Genomic DNA, 23035 nt, shown 5'->3' with positions numbered 1-23035 from the left:
TGAAGGAATTAGCGGAAGTCATTTCGGAACCATTGGCAACCATCTTTGAGAGTTCTTGGAGAACGGGAGAAGTTCCAGCAGATTGGAGGAGGGCCAATGTGGTCCCAATCTTCAAGAAGGGAAAAAAGGATGACCCAAACAACTACCGTCCGGTCAGCCTCACGTCGATACCAGGCAAGATTCTGGAAAAGATTGTTAAGGAAGTGGTCTGCAAACACTTAGAAACAAATGCGGTCATTGCTAATAGTCAACATGGATTTATCAAAAACAAGTCATACCAGACTAATCTGATCTCTTTTTTCGATAGTTACAAGCTGGGTAGATGCGGGGAATGCCGTGGATGTAGCGTACCTGGATTTCAGTAAGGCCTTCGACAAGGTCCCCCATGGCCTTCTGGCAAGGAAACTAGTCCAATGTGGGCTAGGCAAAACTACGGTGAGGTGGATCTGTAATTGGTTAAATGGACGAACCCAGGGGGAGCTCACTAATGCTTCCTCTTCATCCTGGAAAGAAGTGACAAGTGGAGTGCCGCAGGGTTCTATCCTGGGCCCGGTCCTGTTCAACATCTTTATTAATGACTTAGATGAAGGGTTAGAAGGCAGGATCATCAAGTTTGCAGACGACACCAAATTGGGAGGGATAGCCAATAGTCCAGAGGACAGAAGCAGGATTCAAAACGATCTTGACAGATTAGAGAGATGGGCCAAAGCTAACAAAATGAAGTTCAACAGTGACAAATGCAAGATACTCCACTTTGGCAGGAAAAACGAAATGCAAAGATACAGAATGGGGGACGCCTGGCTTGAGAGCAGTACGTGTGAAAAAGATCTTGGAGTCCTCGTGGACAACAAGTTAAACATGAGCCAACAATGTGATGTGGCGGCAAAAAAAGCCAATGGGATTTTGGCCTGCATCAATAGGAGCATAGTGTCTAGATCTAGGGAAGTAATGCTACCCCTCTATTCTGCTTTGGTTAGACCACACCTGGAATATTGTGTCCAATTCTGGGCACCACAATTCAAGAGAGATATTGACAAGCTGGAATGTGTCCAGAGGAGAGTGACTAAAATGATCAGGGGTCTGGAGAACAAGCCCTATGAGGAGCAGCTTAAGGAGCTGGGCATGTTTAGCCTGAAGAAGAGAAGGCTGAGAGAGGATATGATTGCCATGTATAAATATGTGAGAGGAAGCCACAGGGAGGAGGAGGGAGCAAGCTTGTTTTCTGCTTCCTTGGAGACTAGGACCCAGAACAATGGCTTCAAACTACAAGAAAGGAGATTCCATCTGAACACGAGGAAGAACTTCCTGACTGTGAGAGCCGTTCAGCAGTGGAACTCTCTGCCTCGGAGTGTGGTGCAGGCTCCTTCTTTGGAAGCTTTTAAACAGAGGCTGGATGGCCATCTGTCAGGGTGATTTGAATGCAACATTCCTGCTTCTTGGCAGGGGTTGGACTGGATGGCCCATGAGGTCTCTTCCAACTCTTTGATTCTATGATTCTATGAAAGGCAACGAACGAAGCTTCCAGTGACAAGCTCACCTTGGAAACAACACACAAGGGGCACATCTACACTGTTGATTTAATGCAATTTGACACCACTTTATCTGCGATGGCTCAACGCTATAGTATCCTGGAATATGCATCTTGGTGAGACACCAGCACTCCTTGGCAGAAAGGACCAAAGACATTGTAAAACAACACCTTCCAGGATTCCATAGCAGTTTAAGTGGTGTCAAACTGCATTAATTTTGCAGTGTGGCTGCACCCTTCCTACTCTAACTGGTGTGGAATGACTGAAGTACATGCTTTCTGGACTAGCCAGTAAACTAGTCCATGAAGGCATCTAAAGGAGTGGGTAGGAAGCCACTCCAATTGTTGTCCAATTACCCTATCACACTGGAGAATGAATCCACTTTAAATCCGTTTTCTGCCTCCTGCAGAATTCTGTGGTTTGTAGTTTAACGAGGCTATTAAAGGCCCCTCCCTAAACTACAAGCCCCAGAATTCTACAGGAGGCAGAAACCGGGTTTAAAGTGGATCCATTCTTTAGTGTGATGAGGTCCAGCAATCTCAAAAAGGCAACAGGAGGCGCAGTGAGTTAAACCCCTGTGCTGGCAGGACTGAAGACCAACAGGTCGCAGGTTCGAATCCGGGGAGAGGCGGATGAGCTCCCTCTATCAGCTCCAGCTCCTCATGCGGGGACATGAGAGAAGCCTCCTACAAGGATGATAAAAACATAAAATCATCCGGGCGTCCCCTGGGCAACGTCCTTGCAGACGGCCAATTCTCTCATACCAGAAGCGACTTGCAGTTTCACAAGTCGCTCCTGACACAAAAAACAAAACAAAACAGGAGGGACCAGAGATATTAGGCAAGCCCCCACCCTGGCAGTCTTTGGGAAGAACTTGAAAACTTGGCTGTTCCAGTGTGCCTTCACTGACTGAATAAACAATATTTCCCTGACCTGACCAATTTTTGCAAAAATGCCCTCGGAAGCACCTGATTTTTCCTGTTAGTGCAATCAACCCTACCTCACCCTGGATTCCCTGTCCAGATACATTACACTACTGCCACACCCAGTGTTTTAAATGTTTAATCCAGTGGCCTTGCCCACTATGTCTGACCTCTGCTTTTAATAGTTGTGATTTTATATTGTTGATGTGCTATTTATAATGGTTTTGCATTTCTTATTTTTATTTTCTTACATTTTATTGCTGTGTTTTATTATTGATGTATTGTGTTGCTGGCCCCGAGTCCCCTTGAGGAGGTGGTGACGGGGTTATCAATAAAGTATTATTGTTGTTATTATTATTATTATTATTATTATTATTAATTACCTGAGCGAAGGGCGGGATTCGCCAATTTTCCCTTCGGTCTCTCCCGCCTGCCTGCCTTCCTGGTCCGGCTCCACGCGCTGGGCTTGGCCACGCCCCCTCCGCGCACGTGCGCCCCTTTCCGGCTCTCCCTGCCTCGCGCTCTGTCAGCCTAACTAACCTTTCCCCGAACCAGCGAGTCGAAAAGACCCGAAGGGAGAAAAAGCCGAGCGCCGGGTGACGTAGGCATTCCTAGCCGAGCGCCGAGAAGAAATGAAAAAAAGCAGCCTCGCTATTGGTCGGAGAAACTGCGCCTGCGCACTCGCCTTCCCCTCCTCTCTCTCCTCCCTACAAGCACCGCCGCTTTCGCCTCCTTCTTCCCTCTCTGTCAGTCATGGAGCGGGTGTTCCGAGCTGCGGCGGGACTCGGAGCACTCGCAGGAGACGACGCCGCCGAAGCTTTCTCCAAAGGGCATCCAAGGCAGGAGAAGAAGGAGAAGCAGCAGCGGCGAGTCCAAGCGGGGGCGCGCCGGGGCGGCTCTGCACGAGCGGCGACAGCTGCAGCGGCGGCGTCGGCGTTGGGCGTCTCGCGCCACTGGGTTCAGCAGTGACGGACCGCGGCGCGAGCCAGCCAGCCCAGGAATCCCCGTCTCGTGCCGCGCGCGCAGGCGCACACACATTCACAGAGGGAGAGACGCGCGCGCGGAGGATCTCTCAATCTCTCTCTCTTTCTCTCGCTGCTCTGCGATGCTCCAGTGAGTGAGTTCTCGTCTCTTCTCGCTCTCTTTCTTTTTTGCCCTCCGACATTTGGAGCAGAAGGCCCTCTTTCTTCCCGGGTTGGACAGAAAGAAGGAAGCGGGAAGGCGGGGGCCGTTCTCATGTTGTCTTCACTTTCTCTTCTTCCTTCCATGCTTCCTTTGGGTGCCTCCTTTTCCCAGGATTTTCCCCTTTGCAAGTCTTTTCCAGAGTTAGGCTTGGAAAGCTTACATATTTCAGCCATGAGGCTTTTTGGAGAGTTGCTAAAGATCTTCTAAAACTACATCTCCCATAATTCCATAGCAGTGTAAATCAGATCTGTGCAAACTTTGGCCCTCCGGGTGTTTTGGACTTGAACAGCGGCTGAGGGGGAAAAGGAAGGGGCCTGAGGCCGTGAGGAATAGTGGGAGTTCAAGTCCAAAACACTTGGAGGGCCATAGCTTGCCCATGCCTAATGTAAATGCATCCATAGTTAGCCTTTTCTGCAGCAAGTGTGAATGCTGCAATCGATCACCTTGCAATTGATCACCTTGATTAGCATTGAATAGCCTTGCAGCTTCAAATCCTGGCTGATTGCTGCCTGGCGGAATCCTTTGTTGGGAGTGGATTCACTGGTCCTGATTGCTTCTTGTCTGGAATTCCCCCTGTTTTTGAGTGTTGCTCTTTATTTACTGTCCAGATTTTAGAGGGTTTTTTAAATACTGGTTATTTTTCATGCTTTCCTCCTTTCTGTTAACTGACATTTCATTAAAATGTCAGTCTTTTTTGCCCTCCGACATTTGGAGCAAAAGGGCCCCTTTTATTTTATTTTTTAAAAGTTTTTAAATAAAATTGCAAACTGCATTCACAGAGCTGTTTATGTGGTGCACCAAAACTTGGTTACGTGAAGTTTGTCTTGATTAGCTTTTAATTGCTGTATTTCCACATCAATATCGAGTCAATACAGAGTTTATAGTATAGTATGGGGTACAGTATTAGTTAGGCCTGTTTTTGGTAGTAACTCTGAAGCAACCAGAAACTACATTTATCCCGTATTAGTACCAGTTAACTGGGGGTCTGCTGTAGCTTGTAGAAGCTGCAGCTAGCCCTGTGGATGAATACATTCCATATATATGGCACACACAGACACACATATATATCACATGGCAGCTCTCTGTATCCATGTGTTATGCGTCCAAGGGTTCAACCACCCATGAGCTTGGAAGAATTCCAAATAACCAAACCATGAATTTGCCCTTATTTATTTGGGGACACCATTTTGTTACACACATGATATAATATAAGACTTGAGCATTCACAGGTTTTGCTATCCACAGAGATATTAAGATCTGACTTTACTACTATTGTTGCATCTTGGATTCATCTACACTGTAGAATTAATGCAATTTGACACAACTTTTGCTGTAATGACTCAGTGTGTTGCTATTGTGGGAGTTGTAGTTTGATAAGGCACTAGTAGGTAGGGCTGTGGTGGTGCAGTGGGTTAAACTACTGAGCTGCAGAACTTGCTGGCCAGAAGGTGGTTCAATTCTGGGGAGAGGAGTGAGCTCCTGCTGTTGGGCCCAGCTTCCGCCAACCTAGGAGTTCGAAAACATGCAAATCTGAGTATATCAATAGAAAGTTGGTGGTTCAAATCCAGGGAGTGAGGTGAGCTCCTGCTGTTAGGCCCAGCTTCTGTCAACGTGGCAGATTGACAACATGCAAATGTGAGTAAATCAATATGTACCACTTTGGCAGGAAGGCAATGGCGCTCCATACAGTGACGCCAGCCCCATGACCTTGGAGGAGTCTATAGACAACGCTGGCTTTGTTTTAGAAATTGAGATGAGCACCAACCCCCCAGAGTCGGACACAACTAGACACAACTAGACTTAATGTCAAGGGGAAACCTTTACCTTTATTTTAAGGCACCAGTGCTATTTGGCACTTGTAAAACTACAATTCCCATGATACAGCATTCAGCCTTGGCAGTCAAAATGCTGTCAGTTTATTTAATCCTACAATGTAGATTTGCCCTTAATTTGCTGGTAACAGGTTACCTTTCTATAAACCTTGCAAGTTCAAATTAAACTCTGTAGGAGTTGTGGATGCTTTCTTGATTTAGATTATCTTATTTGAGATATTTTCAGAATGTGATGTGGACTATAGTTAAATGAGAGTTAAATGATTTGTGTACTTGCAAGTTGAATAGAAGTGATGGTTGGAATTATGCAGAGACTAATGCGAGTGTCCTGGCCTGAGACACACCAAATCTCCCTGTGATGGTCATGGTTTTAAAAGACTATATTAGCAAAGCCGGTCAATAAATAGAGCTGAAATTGGCAGTAAGTTATGTTGATGGGATTTCACCCAGTTTTATAGACTGCTTTGAAATCTGATTTGCTCCTTAACAGCGTGAACCATAGAGCGATCAATCACTCAATCCTGGCATTTGTGTGTTCTCATAAAATCTGACTTGGACCACGATCCCAAGCTGCATAATACAATCACCTTGCTAAACAAAGTAGATAGGGGTCTGTTGTAGTTGGATGGATGATGACAAGGAAATAACTAGGGTACTGCAGTATGGCAGCCTGAGGCTTTAAACAGAAGGCTGTACAAGTAATAAGCTGCTCACTGTGGATGGATGCAAACAGTTTTGTTGACTCCATGTTTCAGGAAAGAGTTGGAAATCTCCCACGTTCACATAAGAATGAGACTTCTTATGTACTCTTGACTAGAAAAACTAATGGTAGGCAGATACAGTGACATAAAAGGTTTATAAAATCATCTGTATGTCTAAACAGAGCCTCCAGTGGTGCAGTGAGTTAAACTGCTGAACTTGCTGACCGAAAGGTCGCAGGTTCATATCCGGGGAGTGGCGTGAGCTCTTGGTATTAGCCCCAGCTTCTGTCAATTTAGCTGTTCGTAAACATGCAAATGTGAGTAGAAGAATAGGTATCACTCCAGCAGGAAGGTAACGGTTTTCATTGCAGTAATGCCGGCCACATGACCTTATGACAACGCTGCACTTGGGCTTAGAAATGGAGATGAGCACCAACCCCCAGAGTTGGACACAACTGGACTTAATGTCAGGGGAAAACCTTTACCTTAACCTATGCAAAAGCTAAACCTAAGAAAGTTGGCACTTTGCAGCTTATGTATGAAACTGAACAAGTTCACCAAAAGAGATAAACTTGCCGGTGGTGAAACTGAACCTAACTCTTGATTTTTAGGTTAAGGAAATAGTATTAATAGTACAAAGTGTCATATAAGTCCCATCTATATTAAGCACAAATGCACAAAACAGAGTTTTCATATTCCCTTAAGGTGGAAGTACATTCAGTACATTCCTATTGAGATTGCTGAATAAAGAAGAAAATGTAAAATGCATCATGACGGTCATTTGCAGCCTTGAGGCTGTGTCTAGTGAAACTCACATTGGTTTCTCGCAAACACAAAAGTCCTAAAAACGTTTGGGACTATTTGAATATCTCAAAAGAGACTCTGACGTATCTACTTCCAGGGATATATAGACTTTTTTAGTAAATAGGTAAGGAATGCATTTTGTACTAATGCTGTTTTTTGTAGGCAGTCATGGGAATGCTACTGTCTGACATGGTACTAACGTATCAAACATACTGTAAGAAAGTGATAATTTCTCCATTATTTTAGTATGTATTTTTGACTTGAAACATGTTTTCTTTTCTTTTGAAGGTCATGAAACGTGTACGCACAGAACAGATTCAGGTGGCAGTTTCCGGCTACCTTAAACGCAGGCAGTATGTAGATTCAGAAGGTCCTCTGAAACAAGGGCTGCGCTTAAGCCAGACTGCAGAAGAAATGGCAGCTAATCTAACAGGTAAACTCATTTTAAGTGAACTATGCAACTCTCTTCTTAGCAGAGTGAAATATCTTAAGAAATCATTTGAGAGAAGACTGGAAAATGAATGGTCACATGATTCTGTAGTACAGAAGTGAGTGACAAGGTGTGTCTAAATAGTGAAAGCTATGAATATATTTCCAGGGATAGATTTGTGACTTGTGGCTCCTCTTCAAACAAGACAATCCAAGTGAAGCATGCAGCAGGCATGCTGCCATTCCCAGGTGTCTAAAGTGACTCATCTCAGAACTATGTGGTTAGACTGGGGAATTTTATCAATAATTCTGTTTTCATGGCAAAAGAACTAAATTATCTTGGTTTTTTCCTCAGCTATTATTTTTACCAGCTCAACAGTTTGTTACTCTTAAATATCAGATTTGGTTTTTATAGAACCTATGATAAATAATTTAATCTGGCAATGTTTGCTGTGTGAGTTTTAGAGTAAGCACTAGCTTGGGTACCCGGCGTTGCCCGGGTTATTTGAAAAAGTCTTTTTTTGCACAAAATGCATAAGGTTGTGAATTAAATACAACTGACATCATATCAGGTTAACCCCGGAAAAACTTCATCAGTACTTAAAGTTTATTATGTTGGGCAAGTTTGCTCTGGATGCATCATTGGTGGGGTTCAGTGTGCTCTCTGGCTGTAGGGTAAACTACAACTCCCACTATGGTGAGTCAATCCCCTCAAACCCCTCCAGTAGGTTCAGTTGGTCATGGGGGTTCTGTGTGCCAAGTTTGGTCCAGGTCCATCATCGGTAGAGGTCACTGTTTCTCTGGTTGTGGGTGAACTTCAACTCTCAGAAAGGAAGGTCACCCCCCCCCCCCCAACCCTTTCTAGGAATCACATTTCGGCATATCTGGTATGTGTGCTAAGTTTGGTCCAGATCCATCAGTGTTTGGGTTCATAATGCTCTCTGCGTGTAGGTGAACTACAACTCCCTCAAATCAAGGTGAATTTTCCCCAAAGACCTCCAGTATTTTTTGCTGGTCATGGGGACTCTGTGTGCTAAGTTTGGTCCAATTCCGTCTTTGTTAGAATTCAGAGGACTCATTGATTGCAGGTGAACTATAAATCTCAGTACTTACAACTCCAGAATGTCCAGAACAATTCACCTCAAAACCCACCAGTATTCAAATTTGTGCATATCGGGTATGCATGCCAAGTTTTGTCTAGTTCCTTCATTGTATGGATTCATGGTGCGCTCTGGATGTAGGTAAACTACAACTCCTATAAATCCCTCCAAAGGCCTCCAGTATTTTTTGTTGGTCATGGGAATTCTGTGTGCCAAATTAGTTCCAGATCCGTCATTGGTGGAGTTCAGAGGGCAGTTCTTAGATTGCAGGTGAATTATGCATCCCTCCTGTAAATCATGCTGAATTCTCCCCAAACCTCTCTAGTATGTTCAGTTGCGGATCAATTCCTCTGTTTGCTATGTGGCATAGAAGAGAATAGGAAAGAGTTAAGGGAGAGGCAGTAGGTGGGATCATGCAAATTCCACACCAGTGGAGAAAGCAAGAAACACTGGGATGTCTGTGGTGGAGGAAACACATAAAATCTAGGATGAAATGGTCCCTGTATGAGAGCTTTCACTTGGTTGGTGAGCAATGTGGTGTTTGTGGAGGACATTGGCTGGGCTCTTGTACAGTGTACTCTCTATAACCTGCAATGTCATTGGAGAGAGGGCCATTGGTGTCTCCTGAGTAGTGGGAGCTGTAGGTATTTGTGGAAGTGGGAGCTTGTCTGTGGAAGTGGACACCCCAGTCACACACACATACATATTTTCACTTTTGTTATGTGTATAGATTGGTGTAACGTTATATTTTTAATTGGCTGCTTTTTGTTTGAAACGTTAGTTCAATTTAGAGATAAAAGATACTGAATTATTTAAAAGTAGTACTGAACAAAATTATAAACTATGTTGCTTATTTATTTGTCGTGTCAGAGCAGCCAGTCCATTATATTACATTTCTAATAGCAAAGCAAACAAACAGACAAATACAAAACTTGTGAGTTTGGTAGTTGGTTAAATGTAAGAAGAGAAGGCTGAGAGGAGATATGATAGCCATGTATAAATATGTGAGAGGAAGCCACAGGGAGGAGGGAGCAAGCTTGTTTTCTGCTTCCTTGGAGACTAGAACGTGGAACAATGGCTTCAAACTACAAGAAAGGCAATTCTATCTGAACACGAGGAAGAACTTCCTGACTGTGAGAGCCGTTCAGCAGTGGAACTCTCTGCCCCGGAGTGTGGTGGAGGCTCCTTCTTTATTTATTATTATTTATTTATTTCAAAGTTTTCTATACCAAACTTCTCAACCTCATTGAGGGACTCAGCCCGGTTTCCAACCATAAAAACACATACACTCATTAAAATATCATATATCACAATTACAATAACAGATTTAAAATAACACTATATATAAAACTACGGTGGTCAGTCGTCATATTAAAATCAGATCTACATCATCTTCCATCCAGAATCCTAGGGTGTTGTCTCATTCATCGAAAGCCTGACTCCACAACCACGTCTTCACCCGTTTCCTAAATGTCAGGATAGACGGGACAGTTTAGAAGCTTTTAAACAGAGGCTGGATGGCCATCTGTCAGGGGTGATTTGAATGCAATATTCCTGCTTCTTGGCAGGGGGTTGGACTGGATGGCCCATGAGGTCTCTTCCAACTCTTTGATTCTATGATTCTATGTCCTTTGACCAGTATCTGGCCACTTGGAGTGCTTCTGGTGTTGCTGCAAGAAGGTTGTGCTTGTAGCAGGGCTCAGGTTGCATTGCAGCAGGTGGCCAGTGGTTTGCTCTTCTCCACACTTGCATGTCGAGGATTCCACTTTGTAGCCCCATTTCTCAAGGTTGGCTCTGCATCTCGTGGTGCCAGAGCGCAGTCTGTTCAGCGCCTTCCAAGTCGCCCAGTCTTCTGTGTGCCCAGGAGGGAGTCTCTCATTTGGTATCAGCCATTGGTTGAGGTGCTGGGTTTGAGCCTGCCACTTTTGGACTCTCGCTTGCTGAGGTGTTCCAGCGAGTGTCTCTGTAGATCTTAGAAAACTATTTATAGATTTAAGTCGTTGACGTGCTGGCTGATACCCAAACGGGATGAGCTGGGGATGTCTCTGCCTTGGTCCTTTCACTATTGGCTGCTACTTCCCGGCGGATGTCAGGTGGTGCAATACCGGCTAAGCAGTGTAAGTTCTCCAGTGGTGTAGGGTGCAGACACCCCGTGATAATGCAGCATGTCTCATTCAGAGCCACATCCACTGTTTTAGTGTGGTGAGATGTGTTCCACACTGGGCATGCATACATAGATAGCTAGCACTTTGAAGTTTCCATAACTTTGGGAGGGGAGATCCATGCAGACAATCTAAAGCAGGGGTCCTCAAACTTTTTAAACAGAGGGCCAGGTCACAATCCCTCAAGCTGTTGAAGTGCCGGATTATAATTTGAAAAAAACAGGAATGAATTCCTATGCACACTGCATATATTTTATTTGTAGTGCAAAAGGCACTTAAAAACAATACAATAATTAAAATGAGGAACATTTTTATCAAATATAAACTTATTAGTATTTCAATAAGAAGTGTGGGCCTACTTTTGGCTGATGAGATAGGATTGTTGTTGTTGTTGTTGTTGTTGTGTGCTTTCAGGTCATTTCAGACTTAGGTTGACCCTGAGTGAGGGCTGGGTAAATGACCTTGGAGGGCCGCATCCAGCCACCGGGCCTTAGTTTGAGGACCCCTGATCTAAAGAATGAGAGCTGGGATTCTTCTTGGCCAATGGCCCGAGTTCCAGTTTAGGAAAGATTGAGAGGGAAGTGGCTGCATTCCAGCATAGGGCCCAGCCAATGATGCTCAGAAGGACAAAGCAAAGCATGCTTGGAACATTTAGTTCTTACAAAATTCAACATGTCCCCACCAACCATTCACAGCTCAATTTCTGTGTGGGTCTACTCAGAAGTGATTCCTAGTGCACAACCCACATATCAGAGTCAATGTAGTTCTAGAGAAGGTATTAAACATTTAACAACAACTAATAAACTACTCCCCCGCCTCATCTTTGCTATAGAATTTATTTTTGTACTGCTTCCCTGCTTTTCGGTTATGCTAAATTATATTTTCAGTTTCTATTAAAAGAATGCTAGAGTAACTGGCTATACATTGCAAGTGGCTTACATGTGAAAATTCAGAGTTCCTTTTTTGCAGGTAGTTTTGCATAGAAAAGCATTTACTGCACTTGTTGATTGTGTATTTAAGTATAAAGATACTGAAAACTGGTCATTAGCTTTCCTTAGTTCACTGAAGGATTCAGCACTCTCAGTGGATAAAATGGGGACAGCCATGAAAAATAGTATTTTGCTGCAAATTACGACATCCCATGTGAATTACTAGAATGGTTATAAGGATTGCACAATGCATGTTACTTATTGCAGATCTATTCCCAATATGGCTGAAGTTTGTACTGTTGTTGCCAACCATCATGTAACTTACAGTAATCTTTAAAATGTCATCCTGTATGTAAAGGTTGATGTGTGGGTAGCAGGATCCTGAATTACCAACTTTTGCAGAAACCCTTTTGTTTATTTAGTTGTGTGTGTGTGTGTGTGTGTGTGTGTGTCAGGAGCGACTTGAGAAACTGCAAGTCGCTTCTAGTGTGAGAGAGTTGGCCGTCTGAAAGGTCATTGCCCAAGGGATGCCTGAATGTTTTACCATCCTTGGGAGGCTTCTCTTATGTCCCCACATGGAAAGCTGGAGCTGACAGATAGGAGCTCACCCCGCTCCCTGGATTCGAACCCCCGACCTTTCGGTCAGTGGTCCTGCTGGCAAAGGGGTTTAACCTATATTAGAGATGTGCATGGTTTTTCATTTTATTGCTAGCTTGTCAAATCATTTTGTATATGGATATTTGTGTATGAATACAGTAGTGTGTGTAGCTTTCCAAGCCTTCAGGAAATTAATTTTCTTAATCTTTGTTTATTACTGTAGTCCAATCTGAATCGGGTTGTGCAAACATCATATCTGCTGCACCTTGCCTAGCAGAGCCACAACAATATGAAGTACAGTTTGGGCGGCTATGCAGCTTTCTTACAGGTGGGTAACAACTCAATGGGAAGTATATGCTTGTCAATTGAGAAGGCCTAAACATTTGTGTCATCTTTGTCCACAAAGCCTAGAAAGAGATGTCCTTCATTTAAAAATCTTTTGTGGGGTTATATTCCATCTGTTCCTTTCATTTAGTTCTGTACATCATTTTTATTTTTTATTTATTTACTGCATTTTTACTCTGCTCTATCTCCACCCTGAAGGGGACTCAGAGCGGCTTCCAGTTTGGCAATAATTCAATGCATTCATTGAATTCTGCATGCAATAAATTCTGCATCCTATCTAATACTGGTCATTTCTCTTGTGAAATTTTATTCCCGACTGCAAGAGTAGGCACGGAAAGCAAAGCACCATTCCCAAATGCAGAGTTTACTGTATAGCATAACCACAGCAAAACGCTTGCCTACCTCTCCTTTGCCGTTACCAAGTAGTTCTTTAAAATGTTTATTGTAGTCCTAGAAAATGCAGTGCTGCCCTTTTGGGTATACAGGCAGTCCCCAAGTTCCAAACAATCGACTTACAAATGACTCATAACTAAGAACGGGGGTGAGACTACAGGAAGTGAAAACAGGTGGGGGGGGGGGGTTTAACCTTTCCCTGTGCTATTCAAAGATGTGCATGTGTGCCTGGTTATATTTGTAATTTGGGGACTGCCTGTATTCTCCATCTTAAAATTTGGATCTTAAAACTATATAACAAGAATGCTGCTATAGAACATTTCTCATAAGATGTAAAGAGCACTAAAATGTTTTCTGGCTAGCTGTTTGAGTTTTAAGTGGCCAGGAAATACAATTTTAGCTCCCCATACATTATTCCAATTTGCACACAGCACCATAGTAGGCTAGAGAAAAGAAGAACAGGCAAGCACTATGCAAAAAAAATGGACATGTTTTGTTAAACAGTTGGCTGGACTGAAGGAAGAATGCTTCTCTCCTTGTTTTGTCATGAATTATTAAATACTCATATATTTCCTAGAGATAAAATGCTTACAGAGACCCTCTGAAGAAATAACAGAACTGGAATGAAGAGAAAGGAATCAAAAGTGCATTCTGTCTTATGGTTGTGATAGTCGCAAACTGAATAGAGAAAGAAGTGGTTCTGTGAACTGAAGAGAATTGGTTGGGATAGTTCATCAGGTTGCAAAGAACAGTGTGTCCCTAATCAGAAGCATGTTCTTGAAATAACCATTGGGATTCACTTTGGCCCTGGAGCTAAAAGTAGACTAGTCACAACATAAATAAAACCAAAGCATGACGCTTGAAGAATGCTTTGAAAAAAAACCTTTTCTAATACATGTATTGTGGTCTTACTGATAAAAAGAGGTGTGGGGAGGTAGGCTATCATTAAAAAATGTGCCTTGAGTTGTATGAATTAGAACACTATGCATGGATATAAAGAAAATACAGCTATAACTTGAATAAGATCTCTTACATGAATTTGAGAATTGTTGTATATCTACCACATTGAGTCCCTACAGGAGAAAGGTGGGATATAAATAAAGAGAACAACAACAATGATTTTTTTCATGTCAGGAGCGACTTGAGGAACTGCAAGTTGTTTCTGGTGTGAGGGAATTGTCTGTCTGCAAGGACATTGCCCAGGGGGTGCCCGGATGTTTTACCATCCTGTGGGAGGCTTCTCTCATGTCCCCTGCATGGGAAGCTGGAGTTGACAGACGGGAGCTCACCCAACTTACCTAATTTGAACCACCGACCTTTTGGTCAGCAACCCATTGTGCTACCCGGGGTTCCTTAACAATAATAATAATTGGTGAGCTGAAATCGCATTCATTATTGGGTGACTTATTGTGTAAAGAAGAAGAACTTTATTTTTCTACCCTGCCTCTATCTCCCCAAAGGGACTCAGGGCGGCTTACATGGGGCCCAGACATAATACAATTAAAATAAAGCAATAACAATTAAAAAAGCATAAAACAACATAAAACAACTTAACAAAAATAGCTAGCAACAACAATAACAGCAGATTAATTTTGGAGGGGGAGGGAAGGAAAACCACTATGTGAACTAGTTAAAGGATAAAGTGGTTTAGTAAGGTAGATGACAATGTGTAGTGGCATAGGGGGGGAAATCATGGAAACAGAGCAAATTAACAGGATCAGTTAATATAGGACATCAGATCAAATGACAATATAATGTAGGACATCAGAATGGGTTATTGACAAATGCCTTGAAACAGAGATGAGTAGAAGATATTTCTGGAGTTGCTCTTGGTGATTTGCAATAGATCAGGGAAGATTTCCAGCTGCCAGCTGTTTGACAAGTGTAACAATTCACCATACCCCCATACTTTCTACATTATATTCCTGAAATGATTTTCTGATTAGGTAGATGGGATATCCTGTTGGAGCGAAACCAATGAAGAATGTAGTGGCACATTTCATTTAACACAGTAAACATGCTTAAATTGTTGAAGATTTTTTTAATGAGGTTAATAGAGTAAACATTTTAGAAATATTTTAGTGCTATCCCCACCAGTCCTTAAAACCTCACCACATCAAGCTCAGTGTAAAATAGATAAAAAACAGCAATTTCTTACAAATGCCAAAAAATGTACAGAAATTGTAGGTACAGAAGGCCAATTTGCCAGGAAATGCTTCAGGTAGTTAGAAAACAGGCCAAATATTTTACTGCAGTGTTTGCTTTGGTCCTATTAGATATCATGTCCGGTGGTTCTGATCAAGCATGTAGATTTTTATATCATATGGGATAAATATATGTAATGATAATGGAAAATAACAATTTTGTGTCTCTTTTGAAGTGAGTTTCAGTCAAATCAAAATTGTTAATGTACATTGATGTTTTAGATTAAACTGAGGCCTCTTCCACGCAGCTGAAAAAAATCCCTCATTATCTGCTTTGATCTGGTATATATGGCAGTGTGGGCTCAGATATTCCAGTTCAAAGCAGATATAGTGGGATTTTCTGCCTTGATATTCTGGATTATATGGCTGTGTGGAAGCCCCCCCATCCCCCACCCCCCAAAAAGAAAGAAAACAAAACAAAACCTTGGGCTAACCAAGAGTGGATTCTTATGTTGAATAATTTTGTGGTCTTTATGGTTCTGGTATTCAGAACAAATAATCGAGCTCAACATTGTTTAATTGTAAGTACATTTCCCTTATACTGTCCTTTTTGGTGAATTTGTGAGGCCCCATAAAAAGATGAAATAGATTATCCTATATCTCTCTAGAAGATGATTTGTATTGTTTTCATTGTAAGCCCTGCTGAAAACTGAGATAAAAGTAATGTGTCCTTGCCTTTGTGTTTAGATTCGGACCCCCAGCACAGCCATGAAGTGATGCCTCTTCTGTATCCCCTCTTTGTCTACCTCCATCTTAATATGGTCCAAAATGGCCTAAAGAGCACAGTGGACAGTTTCTATAGTCGCTTCCATGGGATGTTCATGCAGAATGCTTCCCAAAAAGACATCATTGAGCAGTTACAGACTACACTATCAATTCAGGACATCCTGTCTAACTTCAAGCTCCGGGCATTTCTGGACAACAAATATGTCGTCCACCTTCAAGAAGACAGCTACAACTTCCTCCTTCGCTACCTCCAGAGTGATAACAACAGTGCTCTCTGCAGGGTCCTCTCCTTGCACATCCATTTGGATGTGCAGCCAGCCAAGAGGATGGACTACCAGCTGTATGCTAGTGGTGGCTCTTCACGCAGTGAGAGCAATGGCCTTGAACCCACTGACATGCCTACTTCCATCCTGCAAAATGAGGCAGCTTTGGATATCCTGCAGGATAGCATTAAGAGAGTCAAGGACGGACCGCCTTCGCTAACAACCATATGTTTCTATGCGTTCTACAACACTGAGCAATTGCTAAACACAGCAGAGATCTCACCGGATAGCAAGCTCCTTGCTGCTGGCTTTGACAATTCCTGTGTAAAACTATGGAGCTTGCGGTCCAAGAAGCTGAAATCTGAGCCTCATCTAGTAGATGTGTCCCGAATCCACCTGGCTTGTGACGTCTTGGATGAGGAGGTCAGATACTCTTTTCATCTTTATATGTATGGAAATTCAGTTGTACTTTATTTTCACCACACTGGCCAACCCACATTTTAGTGCCTCAAATGTTAGACCTGTTTCTGGGTATACTTGACCTGCTGATTCCAAAAATGTCACCAATTTTTTTCTGATCAGCTCTAGTTTTTGAGATATAAAACATATGCCATCTTCCAATCAGCATCTACTCACCTTTTGAAAATCATGATAACTATATCTAAGAAACTAGAGCTGACACTGTCTACCCAATGCAATTTTCTGAATCAGCGCTCCAAATAAGCCCAGGAATACGCCTAAAAACCAAGGGCCCTTCCACACAGCCATATAACCTAGAATATCAAGGCAGAAAATCCCACAATATCAGCTTTGAACTGGGTTATCTGAGTCCACATTGCCATATATTCCAGTTCAAAGCAGAAAATGTGGGATTTTATTCACCTGTGTGGAAGGGGCCCAAGACACCAAGAAAAATATTTTTAATTGGGCTGTGTAATGAATGGTTTATGTCAGCTGCTCTCCCTGAGCAACTTGCTCTGACAGTGCTTTCCTTTTTTGCTCATCAGACATAATGGTTAGGCAGTTGGGATATAGTTTTAGGTATCAACTTTATGTCTGGATAAAATTTCAGTAAGTGCTGACCATGCCCAAGTCTCTGTTTCAGTGACTGGAGTATGGCAGATCTGCTTTATCTTACTTTCCTTCATTAAATGCCCAAAATTTACATCTTTTGCAATAGACCAAGTACTTCAGTAGAAAATTGCTTCATCCTTCGTATGTATGATTTATAATACATCCTAATTGCTAAAAGGCAGGAGTTAAATATATAAATTGTGTAGAGGTTAGAGGAAGTGTAGGAAGAGAAAAGCTGACAAGATAATGTGGTTGTTAGTCTCTCAAAAATCTTACGTCATCTTCATCAAAAAGTTTACATCATCTTCAATTCATGGCTTGGCATGGCTTCCTGGGTTCTGCATGAACCATTGGAAGCAACTGGAAACCTAAATGTTAATGGGAGATATCAGATAATAAAGCTAAGGTAAAACTATTAGTAAAAACAAAAATACTAGATCATTTAAAATCAAAGAAAAGCAGCAGCATACTATAATCTAAGCACACTATATTTAGGGCTGTGGAGTCAATACACCAAACTTTGAACTCTGACTCCTCTGTTTTTCTGCTGTCAGATTCCCTTATAGTATTCTGTGTGGCCCCCTCCTCCTTGTGCAACCTCCCTTCTCTCATTCTGCGTTCATATGTCTGGAGGAGCCCATTCTTTTGGAGCAAGTTTAGGAGATACATGAGCAGTGGTGCTAGATGCCACTTGGGTTTTTTACTATTGCTTTTTTGATGTTCTGGCAACCTAGTAGTTGCCTGATATTTTTTCATCACACGATTGTCATGAAGAAAGCACATAAAACTCACATAAACTAATAATAAACTGGAATAGGAATCATGTGGTTCTTCACATCTTGTTGCATTGTAACTATTGTCAGTCCTAGCCAGCATAGCCAATAGGGAAGAGTGCTGGAAGTTGCAGCCTATCATCATCCAAAGCAGTGATTCCCAAACTCTGATTCTCCAGCTGTTTGGGACTTCAACTCGCAGAATTCCTGGTCATTGGCAATAGTGACAGGAGTTTCTCAGACTTGAAGTCCAAAGCATCAGGAGGACTCAAGTTTGGGAAATGCTGATCTCAAGAGTTGTATAATTCTCATGCCTGCTCTATGTCTCGTTGTTGACTCTGTACCTTTTCATACTATGCAATTAAGAGTAATATGATTCCACTTTCAGAGACATGGATTCCTGGGATTTACAACTATAAACCTCAGGATTCCACTGGATGCAGTTATTGCAGTTAAAGTGGAATCATAGCACTATTATAGTGTCCTGTGAAAAAGGCCTTTGGCAGAACATTTGAGTGTCTCCAGAATGTGGATCTGACACAGAAAGCTGTTTGATGTAAACAGATCTGTTCTAGGTGAGGAGTATGACTCATTTAGTCTATGTTCTGCTTATATACCTGGAGTTCAAAGCCATGGCCACTTTTGTCTGTGCAAAGGCATATTGCAACACCTTTGAGATAAAGTGAGAGAAAGAAATTTATAGCATAAGCTTTGGTATGCTAGATCTACTTCCTCAGGTGTATGAACTGCCATAAATGAATGAGCAGATTGTGCATGTGAATAGTAATAGAAAAGCAAAATCTGTGGCTGTGGTAACAAGTTTAGGTTTAATTATGATGGTTGGGGACAGGAATGAAATGTAGATATCCATATGAATGGTGGACTTGGAAGTAAGTCCGATTAAATTTAGCTGGCCATATATCTGAGTCTTTCTTGGCTACTGTGTGTTTATGTGACCTCAAGTCACCTTCCAAGTTATGGTGACTCCATGGATTGTATAGGGTCTTCTTAGGCAAAGAATCTTCAAGGGTAGTTTTGCCAGTTCTGGTGTTCATTGGCAGTCTCCTATCCAAGTCCTAACCAGGTTGACCCCGCTTAGTTCCCAAGATAAGAGCTGTTGCTTTTAGAGTATTTTGGCTATTTCTTGCCTACTAGTTGAAACAAATTACTTGAGGTACTAGTGGGAGTGTTCACCTTGAAGATTTATTTGCTCAGAATTTATTTATTTTTGCATTTAGTTCATAAAATAAAATTAAAAGGTAACTTCAGACAGTTTCCTTTCTTTTCAATTCACAGTATTTATAATTTTAAAAATAGGGTATTGAAAAGTTAGCATTTCTGTTTTAGTCTACAATGACAACCATACTCAAACCTGTTGCTAATGTAAATATAATTTTATGGCCATTTATCCACCAGCTGAGCTAAGCCAAGGAGATTGTTGTGGATAGAATTGAGGCACCGGAGTGAGCACTCCACTTTACAAAAGTATTAAAATAATGTGTAATTTGAACCCACCGGTACTGAAGCCAATAAAAGAATCTGAGTCATGGTAGCTATAACTAACAGGTTTATTCTTTTAGTATAAATAGATATGAAGCAGTGAAGTGGAATACAAAGCAAAGTTTTCCTTTTGTCCTCCAGCTGCTTTATAAAGTTAGAAACGAGTAACAGTTTTATACCATAACGTTTCATCTTGAATCTACAGACAACTAGGTCTTTTGCTAATATAAATATAATGTTATTGCCATTTTTTTCTGGTAGCTGAGTTTTAAATGGGTCCCAGCAAGGTGTGACAGTCACAGGAACAATAAATAGTTCTTGTTACACTTCAGAAAATTAAAGAATGAAGGTTTGACTTGTCTAGTAAAATTGCAGGGGTTTATACATTTTTATTACAAATAGTTGATCTGTCTCAGGGAAACTGTTTCTCTTCTCCATGAGCTACAAAGAAGATGCAGATAGTATAAAGGACAAAACATGAAAAATGTTTGAATCCAGTGTTGTTACTGTTGCGTATCATTTCTATTTTATGGTGACCCTAAGGCAAACTTATCATAGGGAGTGCTTATCATGATTTATTCAGAAGGGGCTGCCCTTGTGTTCATCTAAGGCTGAGAGAGTGTGAATTGCTCAAAATGACCCAGTGGGTTTCCATGGTGAATCAGGGATTCAAACTCCGATCTTCCTGAGTTGTAGCCTAACACTCAAATCACTACACCATGCTGCCTCTCCTGAATCAAATACTACTTATAAATGTATGAATACCTGACTCCTATTTGTAACATATGTTTTAAACTTGAATGAACTTGCTAATACCATATTTCCTTGATTGTAAGACACCATTGATTCAAAGATGGAGCCTGATTTTGGAGCTTCTGTTTGGAAGAAAAAGTATTTTAGATTTTAAGATGCACTTTTTTTTTTTTGAGCCTTGATTCTGAGGGGGAAAGTGTGACTTAGAATCAGTGAAACATGGCATTTTTCTATACTGTAGCTTAAATTATGTAGATTTCTATGAAGTTTTTGATTCAGATTGTTAGCATGTTTTGTCCCGTTTCCTCCTTGGTATTTTATTATTATCTCCTTTATAGTTTTTGAAAAAGAGGTGTCAGTTACTTGAGGAATAACAAATCTATTTTGTTGGACAACATCAGACTTTGATCTTCTTTTCCCCCCATATATATCTGTGAGGATACCATGAACTAGCTGTACACAGGCAATCTAATAGTAGTCACACTGTTTTTACACAGCTTGGCCAAAATTTCCATTTTCACCCATGCATTGTCTGAATAGAATGGAGGGGAAAAGTCTCACCTATGTTCTTCTTTGCAGGATGAAGAAGATAATAATGTGGGTACAGAAATGAAGATACTTCGAGGGCACTGTGGACCAGTGTATAGCACAAGGTTTCTTTCAGACAGTTCGGGACTGTTGTCGTGTTCAGAGGATGCCTCCATCAGATACTGGGACCTGGGCAGTTTTACCAACACCGTGTTGTACCAAGGGCATGCCTACCCTGTATGGGATCTGGACATCAGTCCTTGCAGCTTGTATTTTGCTAGCGGTTCCCATGACCGCACAGCAAGGCTTTGGTCATTTGATCGGACGTATCCCCTGCGCATATACGCAGGCCATTTAGCAGACGTGGACTGCATTAAGTTTCATCCCAATTCTAATTACTTAGCAACAGGATCGACAGATAAAACAGTCAGGCTCTGGAGCACCCAGCAAGGAAACACAGTGCGTTTGTTTACAGGCCACCGGGGGCCCGTGCTGTCTCTTGCGTTTTCTCCAAATGGTAAGTATTTGGCTTCAGCAGGTGAAGACCAGCGGTTAAAGTTGTGGGACTTGGCATCTGGCACGCTTTACAAAGAACTGCGAGGGCACACAGACAATATCACCAGCCTTACCTTTAGTCCGGACAGTAGCTTAATTGCTTCTGCGTCAATGGACAACTCTGTTCGGGTGTGGGACATTCGAAACACTTACTGCAATGCTCCTGCAGATGGCTCTTCCAGTGAACTAGTTGGTGTATATACTGGACAGATAAATAATGTACTCAGTGTACAGTTCATGGCCTGTAACCTCCTTTTAGTGACTGGAATTGCACAAGAGAATCAGGAACATTAAAAAACATTTTTTTAAAGAATGGGGTGGGGTTTGGTGGGGTTTTGAAAGCCAGAGTCTATTATAAACTGAGATTATATATAATTGACTGTGAATTTTTTGTCACACTTGGCGGAAATGTCCAGAATGATGGAAATACTGTACTTGAAGATGTTTTGTATTGTCGCAAAAGGATAGAGAAGACAGAGCAACAGAGAACATCATTGTGGTTGTATATGAGTAGCGCAGGGGCAGGAAGCAATGGGTGAAAGCCAGCAACCCAGAATATTTTGTTATAAGGATAACCCAAAACCTGACGGAAACAATTAAAATCCACAAGTGGGCATTTGCACTTAAATATCTTTAATGGGCACATCCTATGTAGTTTTACCATGGGTTTCTGGATCTGACTATATCAACTATTTGGTTAAATTGACACTTTCTCTGCTAAAACGTCTCTGCTAATACCTGAATCATTGCCAATTTGGAAAGAAAAAAGCATATTGTGTTATACAGATGCTACCAAATATAATTAGCGTTACAATAATGTTTATAATAGCTGAGACAGGTTTCCAGCTTGATATAAAAGGCCCGAAGTTGGTTCCAAATTTCATCCTTTGTTAACAGAAGGATGGTTTTCATCCACAGAAGGGTTTTGATCCATAAAGTAATTCAGTTGGTGAAGGGGGTGAAGAGTAAGTACATTGGCAAATTCCAGCCACTTCCTATAATGTTCTAGAAAATCTCAAATCCTCTAGAGAAGATTTTCAGAGGGTGCAACAGGCTTCCGCAAAAGGAAAATTACTAAAAGTCACCTGCCATTTCATGGGTAAGGACAAAGATTGAATCAAAGCCATTGTATTTTTTTAAAAAAATGAACACATGTGACAGTGGCCATCTCTATAAGGAGATAGAATTGGAGTGACTGTCTGTAAGAAGATACAATTGAGATGTCATTTCTTTATACAGTTATAATGCATGTAACTGTTAATAGGTCAGAAGTTTGGATTCCCTCTATCCCTAAATCTAGTTGCACTGTGACGGTGATAAAATACTAATGATTGGTTGGAGGTACCTTGCCTCATGAAAATAACCCGCAAAAACATGCCTGAGTTTGTAACATAGCATGTTTCAACTTAAAATAGGAAAAGACCCATTTCATCTCGCCAAAAATATTTTCTGAAGATAAATATGAACAAATGTATATGGAGAATTGTATTAGTAAATTATTAATTGTAAGAAGACACAATTTGCCAATTTCTGGTGTTTTCCACTAAATATGGAAATACAGATTTCATGAAGTTTTTATACAAAAGTGAGAGCATGCAAAAATGGGGGGAGGCAGGGAAAGGTGGGGAAAGCAACTTTAATTACTTCATTCTAAGAGAAGATTGAATATTTCTGCTTTGAGGAAAGAGGTTTTGTAATTTTTTCTATTAAAGCATTTAGTTTAAAGAGAA

At 41.5% G+C, this 23035-nt stretch overlaps 2 protein-coding genes across 4 annotated transcripts in view; one reads left to right on the top strand and one right to left on the bottom strand.

The window, feature by feature from the left end:
- URB2 (URB2 ribosome biogenesis homolog) overlaps positions 1 to 3153 on the bottom strand; it is a 25691-nt gene extending 22538 nt beyond the window's left edge. For both annotated transcript variants that reach the window (XM_060753802.2, XM_067465401.1), the window contains exon 1: positions 2836 to 3153. The gene's annotated coding sequence lies outside the window, so the exon portion shown is untranslated. The remainder of the gene's footprint in view (positions 1 to 2835) is intronic.
- Positions 3137 to 23035, top strand: TAF5L (TATA-box binding protein associated factor 5 like). 2 transcript variants are annotated; one of them, XM_060753803.2, is made up of 5 exons: positions 3137 to 3565; positions 7263 to 7407; positions 12415 to 12519; positions 15821 to 16545; positions 20802 to 23035. In XM_060753803.2, the coding sequence occupies exons 2-5, from the start codon at positions 7266 to 7268 to the stop codon at positions 21597 to 21599; spliced, it is 1770 nt and encodes a 589-aa protein (XP_060609786.2). In that variant the 5' UTR covers positions 3137 to 3565; positions 7263 to 7265; the 3' UTR covers positions 21600 to 23035. The 2 variants fall into 2 exon arrangements, with proteins under 2 accessions (XP_060609786.2, XP_060609789.2); XM_060753806.2 differs by having other exon boundaries at positions 3137 to 3569.

This window comes from Anolis sagrei, chromosome 1 (assembly GCF_037176765.1).
Source record: "Anolis sagrei isolate rAnoSag1 chromosome 1, rAnoSag1.mat, whole genome shotgun sequence".
In the NCBI taxonomy this organism is placed as follows: Eukaryota; Metazoa; Chordata; class Lepidosauria; order Squamata; family Dactyloidae; genus Anolis; species Anolis sagrei.
This window is presented reverse-complemented; position numbering and strand designations above follow the sequence as displayed.

What these genes read in the sequence shown, in the direction of transcription:
- TAF5L (XM_060753803.2), top strand. Translation starts at nt 7,266, where the DNA reads ATGAAACGTGTACGCACAGAACAGATTCAGGTGGCAGTTTCCGGCTAC. An exon ending in AATGGCAGCTAATCTAACAG is followed by an intron (nt 7,408 to 12,414) that starts GTAAACTCATTT and finishes TTATTACTGTAG; the next exon opens with TCCAATCTGAATCGGGTTGT. An exon ending in GCTATGCAGCTTTCTTACAG is followed by an intron (nt 12,520 to 15,820) that starts GTGGGTAACAAC and finishes CTTTGTGTTTAG; the next exon opens with ATTCGGACCCCCAGCACAGC.